Source organism: Agelaius phoeniceus, chromosome 17 (genome assembly GCF_051311805.1).
Source record: "Agelaius phoeniceus isolate bAgePho1 chromosome 17, bAgePho1.hap1, whole genome shotgun sequence".
In the NCBI taxonomy this organism is placed as follows: domain Eukaryota; kingdom Metazoa; phylum Chordata; class Aves; order Passeriformes; family Icteridae; genus Agelaius; species Agelaius phoeniceus.
The window spans coordinates 7,227,167-7,241,597 of record NC_135281.1 but is presented as its reverse complement, the minus strand read 5'-3'; the positions used below and the strand labels follow the sequence as shown (position 1 = coordinate 7,241,597).

At 53.7% G+C, this 14,431-nt stretch overlaps 1 protein-coding gene across 1 annotated transcript; it reads left to right on the top strand.

Moving 5' to 3' along the window:
- The first annotated feature begins 2,001 nt into the window (after positions 1–2,001).
- Positions 2,002–13,382, top strand: PABPC1L (poly(A) binding protein cytoplasmic 1 like). The gene is made up of 15 exons (XM_054644740.2): positions 2,002–2,194; positions 2,890–3,083; positions 3,573–3,688; positions 4,430–4,569; positions 5,343–5,437; positions 5,646–5,783; positions 6,270–6,365; positions 7,256–7,522; positions 8,365–8,455; positions 8,748–8,876; positions 9,856–9,995; positions 10,282–10,375; positions 11,521–11,651; positions 12,447–12,536; positions 13,102–13,382. The coding sequence occupies exons 1-14, from the start codon at positions 2,002–2,004 to the stop codon at positions 12,528–12,530; spliced, it is 1,908 nt and encodes a 635-aa protein (XP_054500715.2). The 3' UTR covers positions 12,531–12,536; positions 13,102–13,382.
- Positions 13,383–14,431: the final 1,049 nt, after the last annotated feature.

The following is a 14,431-nucleotide window of genomic DNA, read 5'->3' as shown; positions in this document are numbered from 1 at the left end:
TTCAACTCATCCAACTGTTGCTGCTGCAGATTCTCGGTGCTGACGCTGATCTGACCTTCGGGTGAGGCCTCTTGGTGTGGTAAACCACCAGAAAGCTTTTGTGAAGGTGATGGTTCTGATTGCCTCGCAACTGACCCTCCCGAGGGTGCAGGATGGGGTGGAGCCGGATGCTGGGGGAGCTGCTTTGGAGTTTCACTGCCTGCGGCTCGAGGTTCCTGTGTGCTTTCATCCGGCCTTTCAGCAGCACAATCACGTCCAGAACAGCTGGGGTGCGATCTCAGTGGGTGAAAGTGAGCTTACAGAGCCCCTGGGCCATACAGACAAGAGGTGATGATGGCAGAGGCCATATTCCCTGGCACTCTGTTGGGTCCTGAGGGAGATTGCTGTGGAATTCAGAAGTGCACGAGCGCCCGGTGATGAGGGATTTGTAACCCAGCTGTGTACGGCTCCTGCCTGAACTCCTTAACTTCAGAGAATTACAAGTCAGAAGGTGAATGCGATTTCCCAAAAGCGCGTGGGTGGGACACGCTGTCAGTGTTCCAGGGTGACGCGCAGCTCAATTCCCCTTTGGGAAGGCAGGAGATGCGCAGGAGCTGCGATTCGCGAAGATGAGGAGCTGCATTGCACCTGCTGAACCCCTGAGCGCTCAGCCCCGCGGGGGCCGCCCCTGCCCTGCCCTGCCCTGCCCTGCCCTGCCCTGCCCGCGGGGGTGTCCGCTCCGCACCTGGCCGGGGTGGGGCGGTGGGCGGGGGTCCCGTCCCGCCCCCGGGGCCGCCGCGGAAGAGGCGCCCGGTGCCGGCAGCCTCAGTGGAGCGGTGCTGCCTCGGCGGGCGCTCGGTGTGAGTGCGGGGCCGGTTCTCCGGGGCGGGCGGCCTCGGGCAGGGTGAGCAGCGCTCCTCGGGCGGTCCCGATCCGTGGCCGGCGCTGTGCGCTGCCCGGGGCTCCCGGCGGGGCTGTGCCGCCTCTGCCCGCCCGCTCCCCGCATCGTCGCTCCGGCCGCCTCCTCCCCGTTTGAGCTCCCTTCCCTCCGTGCCCCGCTGGCTCTGGAGGGGCGCTGGGGCTGCTCTGTTACCCTGTGTTTGTTTTTGGGGGGCTCTCAGGGCGGTGCGAGGAGCGGGGCTGTGTCACGGAGCCGGTGCGCGGCTCCGCCGTGGGGACCTGCCTTTGGCCGGGGGGTTGCTCGATACACCTCTCCTATATATGTGTATTAATTTTGGGTATCTACAGGTGTCTAAACAAGTGTCTCAGGACTTTTGAGGTTTAAGGTAAGAGCCCCAAGGATGGATTTATATGCTTTTTGGGCAGGACCTGCGTTTCTGTGTTTCCTAGGCAGTAGCCCGGGGGTCTCAAGCACTGTCTGTTGTCTTTACACAGAACTTTATACTCAACTGAAACCAGGCAGAGACTGAGCATCAATTTGCCTGCTCTGGGAACAGTAGTCAACAAGCTGAGAAACTGGGAAGGGATGGCTAAAACCCTGTGTCTGCCTTGTTAGACATGGACCTGTTTGCAGGGAGGACGTGGGCTGCAGTTCTGCTCCCTGGCCATCAGTACAAACCCCCACTCCTTGGCTCTGCCCCAGCTGGAGGGAGCCATCAAGGAGTTAAAATAGAAGTCTCTGGTGGAGAAGGGCTGTTTACATTCTGAGAAATTAAACTCCATTTTATTTCTCTTGGGGTTTGAGTGTTTTAAGGAGCAAATTTCTGTGTGTGTGGTGTCCCACTGCATCCTTCCAGGGTGTGTAAGGGCTGTGAGGTGCAGACCACTCCAGCTCAAGTTTTGTACCAAAATTGTTGTGTCCTGGCAAGTTTTGAGATTGCAGCTTCCTTGGGGCATTCCTGATCCTAGTGCTGCTGGTGGGAAGGGAAGGGCATTGCTTTGACTTGTGCTGCTGCAGTGGGGCCAGCCCCAGTGTGGGTCTGTGATTGCACAGGCAATCTGAAACCTGTGCCCTGCAGCCTCGGGTCTGTCTCCTTCTGCAGCTGAGCTCTGTGGGTGACCATGAATGCCAGTGGCCCTGGCTACCCCTTAGCCTCTCTCTATGTGGGAGACCTGCACCCAGATGTGACTGAAGCCATGCTGTATGAGAAGTTCTCCCCTGCTGGGCCCATCATGTCCATCCGAGTGTGCCGGGACGTGGCCACGCGCCGCTCACTGGGCTACGCCTACATCAACTTCCAGCAGCCTGTGGATGGTAGGTTCCTCATAGCAGCTCTGAGGAACTGCCTCGCAGCAGGGACTTGGGTGGGCCTTGGGAGAGGGGGAGCAGTTGTCTGAATGGCTGTGTTGCTGTTGGGGGCTTGGTTCTCACTAATCCCAGCCTGCTCTCTGATGGTGACCCATCCTGCTTCCATCTCTTCTTAGCATCTGGGAAAGGATGCAGCTGCTGGGCTCTGGTGACTTGCAAGAGTTGCCTCCGTCCTTCTTCTCCTATCAGAGAAGGGCACCAAAACCCCTTCTGCCCTTCCCCTGGGGTACCCAGCTGCCCACTGGCTCACAGTGTAAAGTGAGGCCACTCCCCTGGCAGGCATTACCATGACACAGTGCTGTAATTGGAAGGTGTTCCACGCTGAAGTGAGGCTGTAATGATGGGAAGGTGTTGATTTAGTTGCCCTAGAGACCAAAATCCTTACTGGGTAAATTAGCTGGGCATCTGCCAGACTGGAGCTTGTTGTGAAATGGTTGATCCTTGGGAGTCAGGCGTGCCTTTGGAGAGAAAAGAAGTAATTAGTCAAAGAGTGGTGTGGCTGGAGGGGTGGGGAGGCAGAGCTGCCTATCCCATTTAGGTTAACAAGCCCCTGGCCCCAATTCCTGTGCCCATCTCAGCTGCTGCAGAATGTGAGGCAGATCTGTGTCTGTTACTCCCCTCTCCTCCCCCTCCTTTGCCAGCTGAGCGAGCCCTGGACACCATGAATTTCGAGGTGATCAAAGGCCAACCCATCCGCATCATGTGGTCCCAACGGGACCCCGGGCTCAGGAAATCAGGGGTTGGAAACGTCTTCATCAAGAACCTGGATGACTCCATTGATAACAAAGCCCTGTATGACACATTCTCTACCTTTGGAAACATCCTGTCATGCAAGGTACGTGTGCCCAGGGCCCTGCAGGAGAGGACTTGCTGCAGAGCTGCCCTCACTCTTGGAAGCATGCTCCAGCCAGCTGGAATTCCCTTTCTCATTTCACTTCCCACATCTCCTTTCAATTCCCAGCTGCTTTGAAGCAAAAAGGCTTTGCTATGTTTCCCCTCAGAATGAGGGCTTTCACCCCAGTCCCTGCACAGGGATGTTATGTGCCATCCTGTCCCAGCTCAGTGCACCAGTGGCATGTGGGTCTTGGGGAGCCACAAGTTCCTGGATATCATATAAAGCAGCATGGATCTGGTCCTGGGATTGCCCACCTCCCTGACCTGCTGCCAACAACCCTAAAGAGCTCAGCTGCAGTGGGAGCAGAATGTTGGGGAGGGAAAATGCCCCTGGAAAACGGGGCTGGGTTTTCCTGTGATGTACTCATGTACAAACATGGAGAAAAACTGTGTCTGTCTCTTTCCTTTGCCCCTCATGCTGTGTTTGTAGGTGGTTTGTGATGAAAATGGATCCCGTGGCTATGGCTTTGTCCACTTTGAGACACATGAGGCAGCAACTCGGGCCATTGAGACCATGAATGGGATGTTGCTCAATGACAGGAAGGTGTAAGTGGATCAAGGCAAGGGAGGAGCAGAGCCAAGTGCAGAGCCCAGACTCCTCTCTCTGGCACTATCAGGCATCCCCTTCCTGCTGCTCTGTGTTCTTCCCTTTTCCATCCCTGCTGGGCATGGCAGCTCTGCTGCTCTCTGGGACAGTGAGTCACTTGTGGTGGGTGCTGGGGGAAGTGTGATAGTGGTTTGGAGCTGCTCCCAGATGGTGGGGAAGGAGTCCAGCCCCAGGCTGGGTTTTATTGCTGAGGAGGTGTAATGAGTGCCCACAAAGTGGAGCTGGTCCCTGATCTTGGCTGTTGCCATCAGATAATCTGGGCAGGAAGAGGTTTTGTTGTTGTTCCTCTCTCTGTTTGCATTGTATCATCTCACTCTACATCCCACAGAGGCAAGGGCTGCACAGAGTGTTGGAGAATGCTTTGGAGGAAGAGTGCTGGCACTTGGTGGTATCCTTTGGGGTCTTTTGTGGTGGTGGCCTCCTTTGAAGTCTTTTGATGTCTCCTGGGGTGACACATCCCTGCTTCTGGCAGTGGCAATGGGGAGTTTGGGTCCATGTATGCCAGAGTAGGACATGCAGAAGGTGCTGTATGTGAAACTCATGGTGAGTCTGTGGGTGAGCAAAGCATGGCCTGAGGTGATGGGATCTCTCTTGGCCTGTGCTGACACAGGTGTGCCTGAGTCCATCTTCCCTCTGCAGAGGACATGCAGGGTTTGAGGCCTTTTCCTTCCTTCCCACAGATTTGTTGGACACTTCAAATCCCGCAAAGAGCGCGAGGCAGAGGTTGGGGCTAGGGCAATAGAATTCACCAATGTCTACATCAAAAACTTCGGGGATGACATGGATGATGACAGACTGAGGGAAATATTCTCCAAGTTTGGTGAGTGCAGTTGTTGAAATGTCCTCATGTCTGATAAACTGGAGTTGGGGCAACCTAAAATGAAGTGGGGGGAGTGTTTGGCTGAAATAGCAGCTCCTTTTCTTGTGAGATGTGACTTGTTTAAACATCCCCCACATAAAAGGACTGCAGTCACTTCATTTGTCAGGATGTTACATGTGCTTTCCTGCTGTGACAGAGGATAACTTGTACTTGGTGCTGTCTTTTCTTTCTTGGATAGTTTTTTTTTTAATTGTCTTGTTAACAGCATACTGTGGGGTTACAGGAACCCTGGGAATAAGAATTGTTGAGTCTGAATGTAAGGAAAACAGGTTTTTCAGTTTAGTCACTACTGGAGGATGCCTCTTGTGATGGGTTTCAGTGTTGTGCTAATCCATGGGCCATACTGTCCATGCTTGGTCAGTGTCATCCTAAGTAATTTCTGATTATCCTTCAATATGAGCCCAGTCTGTGTTCATATATAAAGAAGATGAGATTTTCTAGCTAAAGGAATTCACTGCACTGGCTGAAGAGGCCAGGGCAATGAGAGCAGCAGCCTGGGTTGGAGGGATAACCCTCACCAAACCTCACAGCCTGCTGTCCCTGCCTCTTGGGGATCCCTTTGTCCGTCCTCCTGCTGGGCTCTTCCAGCTGCCCTGGCTGTCCAGGGTCCTTGCTGGGCTGGTCTCTCCTGCTGGTTCCCAGCACAGTGCTGTACCCTGGCAGCACCCCCTCACTGGGCACCCCTCAGACTCTGCTTTCCTTCCCTGCTGCAGGAAAGACCTTGAGTGTCAAGGTCATGATGGACAGCACTGGCCGCTCAAAGGGCTTCGGGTTCGTCAACTTTGAGAAGCACGAGGAAGCCCAGAAGGCAAGAGGCTCCTCACTGCCCATCTCCCTCAGGGGGAACCTCACCAGCTTTGTGCCTGTCTGGGCGCTGGTACTGGGCACCTGGGTGGGCAGGGCCTGGCAAGGGGAGCAGCTCTCTGCCTGTGCTGGGGCTGCCCTGGGGTGGTGGGTGAGGAGCAGAGCTGTGGCCATGGCTCCCTGCTGTCTGAGAGCCCTTCCCTCCCCGGCAGGCTGTGGCTGACATGAACGGCAAGGAGCTCAACGGGCGGGTGCTGTACGTGGGCCGCGCCCAGAAGCGGCTGGAGCGCCAGAGCGAGCTCAAGAGGAAATTCGAGCAGATGAAGCAAGAGAGGGTGAACAGGTACCAGGTAAGAGAGAGCAGGGGGCTCCATCCTGCAGGACTGCAACAGGGGCACTCTCAGCTTGGGACAGCACAGAGCTCTCCAGAGCAGATCAGCAGGGTGGGCACCTCCTGCAATGAGGGGTCAGTCACTGCCTGGGAATGTCCTGGCAAGCAACATCAGGAAAGGGGAAAGATTTAAACCCAGGGTGGTGTTGAGAGGTGAACACATGGGTCTGCCAATTTCCAGAAATATCAGTCTGGAAATGAGACAGCTTCATGAGGTTCAGCAGGGTCCCAGTGATGGTGTGGGTGCCCTCTTCACTTGGGGTGTTTGCATAAATTCTACTCAAAATACACAATCCTGGCCCCTCTCCGTGCCTCTGCTCCTGCAGGGGATGTCTCTGTGGGATGTCCCACCCTCCATCTGAGCTGCTGGTGAAATGTGCATCCAGTGTAACAAACTGCTGTAAACTTTGGGATCCCAAGCTGCTTTTTTTTCACCTCTGTGCAGGGGGTCAACCTGTATGTGAAGAACTTGGATGATGGAATAGATGATGAGAGGCTGAGGAAGGAGTTCTCCCCTTATGGCACCATCACCAGTGCCAAGGTGAGGGACTGGAGCTCCTGGGGTCAGTAAACCAGTGCACTCAGCCCTTGGGGATGGGTAGGGATTATCATCCTCTTGAATTACACTTCCCTGCTGATGGCTTGTATCTCAAGCTGATGGCTTGTCAGCACCAAGCCTCTCTACGTGGCGCTTGTATCTCAAGCCAGGTGTAAGGGACATGCTGCTTCACCTCACACTGTCCTGAGGAGCAAATATTTGTTGAGCTTTGTTGAATTACCCCAGCCCTGGTGAGGTGCCAGGTATGGGACCTTAAAGCTGCAGCATTCTGAGTATTGCCCAGCTGCTCTGTGACACTGGTACAAATGAAAATGACCCACAAGCCACCTCTCTCAGGACAGTGGGGGGACAGGCTGGTGTTTGGCCTTTTGGAACACCAGGGACGCGTCACTCTTTTCACTGGCACTGGTGTCAGGATTCTCTGGAAGGCAACATGTAAAGGATGGGCAACATCTAAGGGTCTGGCTTTAAGGTCAGCTGTCTGTAACCTGCCAGGGACAGTGTGTCAGGGCACAGAGTCCCACTGATCCCCATCCCTTGCTGGCTCCTGCAGCATTAAGCACCAGAGCATTTCTGGTCAATGGCCCCTGTGAGACTGAGGCACAGATTACCCCCAGATGATCACAGGCTCCCGATCCCAGGCTGGTCCTGACTCTGCCATCTTCATTTCCCAAACCTACTGCCTGAGCAACTCCTGCCCTTCCCCAGAGGAACCTGTTTGTGGGAGAGGCGCAGTCCCATCCATCCCACCCTGGGTGTGGGGGCTGAGATGGGCTGCCTGTGGCTGGATCACACTCACCCCTCTCACACTGTGTTTTGTGGATGCTGCAGCGATCTGTGGACTGAGCTGTCTTGTTCTAATCCTGTTTTAGGTGATGACAGAGGGTGGCCGCAGCAAAGGGTTTGGGTTTGTATGTTTTTCCTCCCCAGAGGAGGCCACCAAGGCGGTGACAGAAATGAACGGGCGCATTGTCAGCACCAAGCCTCTCTACGTGGCACTGGCGCAGAGGAAGGAGGAGCGGAAAGCCATCCTCACCAACCAGTACATGCAGAGGCTGGCCACCATGAGGGCCCTGCCTGGCCCTCTCCTGGGCTCTTTCCAGACCCCCCCAGGGTACTTCCTACCCCCCATGCCTCAGGTGAGTCCTGCTCCCCAATGGCAGCCTTGCACAAGGACCCAAATCTGCCCTGGAGCGGGCTGGCAGTGGGGCTGAGGAGCAGAGCTTGGGTTGTGCGGATCTGGGCACACTGTGACCGTGTTCACAGGGGTCTGAGGATGAGGAAACAGACGAGGATCTGACTCCATGTTTCAAAAGGCTTGATTTGTTGTTTTATGATATATATTATATTAAAACTATACTAAAAGAAAGGATTTCATCAGAAGGCTAGCTAAGAATAGAAAAGGAATGATAACAAAGGCTTGTGACTGACCAGAGTGTCGGAGCCAGCTGGACTGTGATTGGCCATTAAATAGAAACAACCACATGAGACCAATCACAGATGCACCTGTTGCATCCCACAGCAGCAGATAATTATTGTTAACGTTTTGTTCCTGAGGCCTCTCAGCTTCTCAGGAGGAAAAATCCTAAGGAAAGGATTTTTCATGAAAGATGTCTGAGGCAAGCACACCCTGTGGAGCCAGTGGGATCTGATGGGTGGGGTGCAGGTGCTGCAGGAAATGGGCTGGGATTTCATAGTTACTGCTATGGAAGGAAGGCAGGAGGAGTTTGGTGGGAGGGAAGCATGGAGAGCAAGGGAGAAGGGTTACAGAGGTGCAGAAGCTCCTGAGGAGGCACGAAGCAGAGCTGCTGGAGGCCATGCTGACAGCAGGGCTGGAGCTCAGTCTTTAAAGTGCTCTGGCACCCTGCCAAAGCCATGGTTTTGGCTTGTCTGTCTGTGTGCAGCAGCCACCAAGGGGCTCTGAGTTAGTTCTGGCTCAGCTCAGCTCCCCAGTCATGTTGGATGTGTTCTTCTTCCCCAGCCACAAACCAGAGCTGCCTTCTACGGCCCCAGCCCTGTTGTCCCAGTCCGCCCTGCCACTCGCTGGAGTGCGCAGCCCTCCCGGCCTCCCTGTGAGTCTGCCTGCCTCTCCCTGGGGGCTCTTGGCACCAGGTGGGCTCAGTCAGGGACTGAGGGTCTTTAAAGGCAGCAGGGAGTGTGTGACCATGAGGGTTTGTCTTGGGAAAGTGTGCAGGGGTTTGGTGCAGGCCCACGGTGATGGACACCAGGAGGTGAGATGTTGGCAGTGACACCAGAGGTGAGGTGCTCCTGAACTGTCCCCAGCCACAGCCACTCTCCCCATGTCTCCTTCCATGCCTCTGCTACCAAGCAGCTTCACTGTGTGTGTTCTCTGTCTCTCTGCAGCAGTGTACCCTGAAGCCACCCCCATCCTGAGGGCTGCGGTGCCGCCCCGGCGCCTGCTGTCCAACATCAGCACCACCAGACAGGCCTCCACCCAGGTGCCCCGAGTGCCCCCCCAGGCCCACAGAGTGGGTGAGTGGGGGAAGGACCCCCGTGGTATCACCAGGGTGGCAAGGGTGCTTACTGTGAGCTCAGGTCTCCAGTAGGATGGATTGGTTTGTGGGATTGCTCATGGAGGAGTCTGGTTGTGTGATGGAGTTGGAGCACTGTCTGTAGGAGCTAAGTATGTGACTTTTTGGGGAAGGTTGGGATCTTTCAGGTAATGGGACAGGTGTCTGATGTGCAGATTGGTCTTGTTGGTGGCTAGGCCTTGAATATGATCCTTAAAGCAGATGGTGATGCAGCCACAGCACCTGGGCTTAGTGCCTGGACAAAGGCAGGGGGTGGGAAAGGATCTTAGGGGCACAGGAAGGGGATCTTACAGGCTGAACTGTGCCAATGCCACACCTCATGTTAGAGGGGTTTGGAGCTGAGACCCAGACCGTGCTGGCATCCCCAGTGCCTGGCTGTGCTGAGGCTGGCCCTGGGTCTTGGGGTATCCCCTTCACACACGACCAGCTGGGGCAGTGACTGCCTTCCCATCTTCATGGGATTTTGCCCAAAGTTATCTTTGTCACTGAGTGTCTAATTGCTGAAGTGAGCAGTGGGACTAGGAGGGCTGTCTGTGGCTTGGCCCTTCTCTTTTTGTCGTTGTCCTCTCATTTCTCTGTCTTCACCTCCCTTTGGGATGAGCAGGCTCTCACAGCCCATCCTGCCCAGAGCTGTTCCCCTTCTCTGGCTGCTGATGCTGATGGGTTTCAGCAGGAGAGCTGATGAGCTGTGGGTGCCTTTGCCAGCTCTCCTGCCCTCTGCACAACACCAGACCACCCCCTCCAAGGGCAGCAGTGCCTGCCTGTCCTGGGGAAGCTGCCTTTCACCTGGGGGCTGCTTTGGCCCATGTAGGACTTCTCAGGCTCTCCAAACAAGCACACTGTCCTTGTGGCTTCAGCCTCCTTGGCACAGGCATGCATTTAAGGACCCCTCCTCACAAATGTTCTTGTCCCCACTGCAGCCAACATTGGGACACAGACAGTGAGCACCCGGATGCCCTCCTCGTCTGCCCTGCCACGGGGGGCCCAGCAGTACAAGTACTCCTCCTCTGCCAGGAACATGCAGCCCATGGGGCACATGCCACCTGTGATGGCCCCACAGGTAAGTGCTCTGCAGCCACCAGAATGTGACATTCCTGGTCCTGCTCTGGGATATTGTGACTGCTGAGCCCTGGGATCCCCATTGTGGGGCTGTGGATCCAGTAGCCACACAGCTCCAGTGCTTGATTCCAGCTTTTCTGCAAGCTGCTGTTTGAATACAAACTGACAATGCATCTTGGAAAGCTGAAATGCCCTGTTGTGGTTGGTATTGAGCACCATTCCTGCAAGTCAGGTGACTCAGATCCCTTCCAGCCTTTGATTGCTGTTCTTCCCTGTTTTTCCCCCAGGTGGGAGAACCTGCTGTGCATGTCCAGGGGCAGGAGCCACTGACAGCATCCTTGCTTGCAGCAGCCCCCCCTCAGGAACAGAAGCAAATGATTGGTGGGTGCCAGGCTGCTCTGCTGGAGCAGGTCCAGCTGCAGGGCCCTGGGGGCATTTGGGCTTGTATGCACCAGGGCAAAATTAACTGATGGGAGAAGCCCTCAGGCTTTGTGGGATTGCTCTGATATTATGCTGCTTAAAAAAAAAATAAATAAATTCAGTCTGTGTTGGAACTGGATGGGAGCAATAAAGCCACTCCCTGTCTGCATGAGCTGCCTGACAGTGAGAAGTGTCTGGTGAAGCTTTGCAGAGAGGCAGAGCTCCATCCAGGTGCTGCCAGGCTGTGCCAGGGCATTTCCAATTCCCCTGAGCTCTGAACCATCCTGCACTGATGAACAGCTTGGTGGCCATGGGGGTTAAGGTCAGCTGTGCCACACAGCCCTTGGGTTTAAGGTGTTCTATGGTGGAGCAGGCAGTGCCCTGGTGTGGGACAGCATTGCTTGGCCTGGCCAAAGCACAGCAGGTCACAGACTGTGGTGGTGTTCACAGGGGTCTTGGGATGAGGGGAGAGACGAGGATCTGACTCCATGTTTCAGAAGGCTTGATTTATTATTTTATGATATATGTTAAAACTATACTAAAAGAATAGAAGAAAATATTTCATCAGAAGGCTGGCTAAGAATAGAAAAGGAATGATAACAAAGGCTTGTGACTGACCAGAGAGTCTGAGCCAGCTGGACTGTGATTGGCCATTAATTAGAAACAACCACATGAGACCAATCACAGATGCACCTGTTGCATTCCACAGCAGCAGATAATCATTGTTTACATTTTGTTCCTGAGGCCTCTCAGCTTCTCAGGAGAAGAAATCCTAAAGACAAGATTTTTCAGAAAAGATCATAGCTACAACAGACCAGCTCTTTGCTCCCAGGAGGAAACTGCTCCTGCAGAAACTGTGCAGGGGTGGGCAGGTGTGCACAGCTCCACTGCCCTGTGCCCACTGTAGGTGCCTGCTGCTGACTTCACCCAGCAGCTTCCTGTGGCTGAGATGTGCTGGAGCAGCTTTGCCTGTGAGCAGTGGTTTTCCCCACCACCATCACCACCCTTGTGTCCCATTTCAGTTGAGCAGGCACAGGAGGGCTTGCAGTGGGTTAAAATGCTGGGGGCTTGCCTGGTTCTCATGTCCTGGCTGCTGTTTGGAGCAGGTGAGCGCCTCTACCCTCTGATCCATGTGATGCATCCCTCACTGGCTGGCAAGATCACTGGGATGCTGCTGGAGATTGACAACTCTGAGCTGCTGCTGCTCCTGGAGTCCCCAGAGTCCCTGCGCTCCAAGGTAGGACAGACCCAGTGCCCAAACAAATCCCTCTCCAAGGGGCTGGTGTCCTGCTGCTGCCAGGGAAGGGGAGCACAGCCCAGGACACTGATCACTGCAGGAAGAGCAAGTAGCTGCAGGTTTTATTTTCAAGTGAAAAAGGAGCCCCGGGTTGATGTCACCACACCCAGTGCCTGAATGTCTGCCTGCCTTCAGCAAAAGGAGAGGCTGGAAGCAGCTCCCTGAAAGCACAGCACAAGCTTGAGGGTGGTTTGGAGGTGGCTGGGAAGCAAGAGGGGAAAAGCAGGGTGGTATCTCTGCATGGAAGCAGCTCTTTCCTCAGAACAGAAACCAGCAAACTGCTGCCTCTCTGCAGTATTTCTTCAGTTTCCTTCTTAATTCTGGTAAATATTTAGCTTTGGTTCCCATCAAAGTAGTTGAAGTGAATTGACTGCATCTTTTTGTTGCTCCTTGGAGACAGGAGCTGCTTTCACCCTTCCCCTGCTGTATTTTTGAGGAGCCTGGGCTCTGCTGGGTGGTGTCAGGTAGCTTCACCTGCGAAAGCTGACTTCTGTCTAGCAAGTTCTGACTTGATAATAAAGGAGAGATGCCTCAGAATTTCCCTTGGTAAGAGACAGAGAAGGTCTTTGGGCTGCTCAGTCTCCTGCCAGAAGCTTGGATTTTGTAATTATTCCAGTTCTTTACCTTTTGAGAGCAGCTCTGTGTGGGGGCTGCATTGGGACCTGAAGCGTTGAGTTCCTGGTGCAGTTTTCCACTGGAGCAGCTCCACTCCTCCCCCTTGTGCTCTGTTGTCAGATCGAGGAGGCAGTGACTGTTCTCCAGGCACACCAGAGCACCGAGACACCCCACAAGGGCCCTGCTGGGGCCTTCCTGCCCTGACTCCAGGTGGGTGCTGGGGCCCTGCTGTGCTCAGAGCCTCTGGGCTCTCAACTCTGCAACTGGGGATTGGGTTTCTCATCCAGGCCAAGCGAGGTTTAATGAGCAGTATCAGTGTCTTTGACTGTAATATTCCATTTCTTAAATTGCATCCTCTATTTTCTGGACTTAGTCGTACCGCAGAGACCTGTGTGGGCTCTTTCTATGTTGATGAGGGCAATGACTCTGCTACCAGAAAGGAATATAGGAAAGATCCTTGCTTTTCTGTAGGTCTAGTGGAGACCAGCACAATCTTTCCTGGGAGTTCCCAGTGGGGTTTTTTTGGTAGATATCCTATAAAATATCCCTTGTGTGCTTGATCAGGGAACTGGCCCTGCTGCTGAGGCTGGGATAGACACACTAACAAAGCAATTCAGATTGTATCTACCACTTTGAAGATATTTCAGACATCTTTTTGACTTATGATATCAAAGTAACAGCATTAATCCAAGTTCAGGTGAATTTCATGTTTTCTGGATTAAACTCTTCCTTTAGCAGTTGAAAATGACATGTGTGGGTTCTCTGTTTCTTGCAGGCTATGGGACTGAGAGCAAGCCCTGAGAGTGTTGCTGCTGAAGAACAGGAGCAGGAACCCCACCATGCTGTTGGAATCATGCCCAAACAGTGACCCTGGCTTGTCTTCACATGCCCCATCCTATTGTTTGTGTGTATTGTAACCCCTGTAGAATTGCCTCCTCCTACACCTGTAAAAATCCTCACATTAAATCTCTTCTCACCACTGAAAGCTCCTTGTGAAATGTGGTGTGGAACCCAGCCTGGGGCAGCTGCCCAGAAAATGATGAGTGCTGATGAATCATCATTTTAGTGAATTTATTGGATTCTGTAGTTTTATTTGTTCATGTAGCTGACACTAATAAAGAGCTGATACTTCCACCCCCACAAAGGGTCAGTTCCCTTGGCAGGACAAGCCAAGGTTTTGCTTCTCACAGGTGGAAGGATGGACTCAGGCTGCAGTAATTAGGGATTGAAGCTGGTGGGGTGTCAGTCTGGAGAGCTGACAGAAGGGACATACAGCATTACATTAACAAATTGCCAACCAACAGGCTCCTCTAATCCTTTCTGATTCCCTAGGAGGATGGAGTTAAGCAAAACAGGATGGATGGATTGCTGCTGTTCTCCTCCAGTAATGAACATTGCAGACCTGTAGCAATGGCCTCGAGTGTCTCCTGCTGCTCACCACAGGGTCTGTCTGTGTGTCTGTGCTGCACAAGATCAACTTTCTGAGGAATTGTGAGGCAGCTGTAAATCAAAGCTGTGTTTCCCATGTGTCTCTGAGCAGAGGTTCCCAGGAGTCACTGGAGAGCCTGCAAGCATTCATGACTGCATTGTGTCCTACAAGGACACCTCCTGCTTGCAGGGGGAGCTGGGACCTGTTGCTGCTGTCCTTGTGCTCCCTGTGTTGCTGTCACCACCTTGGCCTTAGTGCTCTGCTCTTCCTAGTTAGGAAAGGAATCTCAGTCCCTAGAGACTCCTCAGTGCTCGAGGCTGGTGATGCACTGACCTCACTTGACTGCTCCCTGGAGCTGGCAGGAGCACCCCTCCACCAGCACCACCCACCTGCTTTCTCTGCAGCTTCTGCTGGTTTTGCTGTCTCAATCTTCCTTCTGTGCTGTATCATACTCTCCCTTCAGCTCCCTGCTGAGTCACCCCTCCTACCTCTTGTTTTCCTTCCAGCATTTTAATAGAACCACTTACACATTTGCTCCTGCATGGTGTCTGCTCTGCTCCACTGGGATTCTTCACGGGGGCTTTTCATCATTGCTTTTTCTCACCTTCATTTCACCAGTTCTTCCTCTGACGTCCTTAAATATTTATTTTCCTCCTAGTGGATGCCTCAGCCTGAG

Coding starts and splice junctions, on each gene's coding strand:
- PABPC1L (XM_054644740.2), top strand. CDS start 2,002: ATGAATGCCAGTGGCCCTGGCTACCCCTTAGCCTCTCTCTATGTGGGA. Junction 3,084..3,572: donor GAAACATCCTGTCATGCAAG/GTACGTGTGCCC, acceptor CTGTGTTTGTAG/GTGGTTTGTGATGAAAATGG. Junction 8,456..8,747: donor GCAGCCCTCCCGGCCTCCCT/GTGAGTCTGCCT, acceptor GTCTCTCTGCAG/CAGTGTACCCTGAAGCCACC.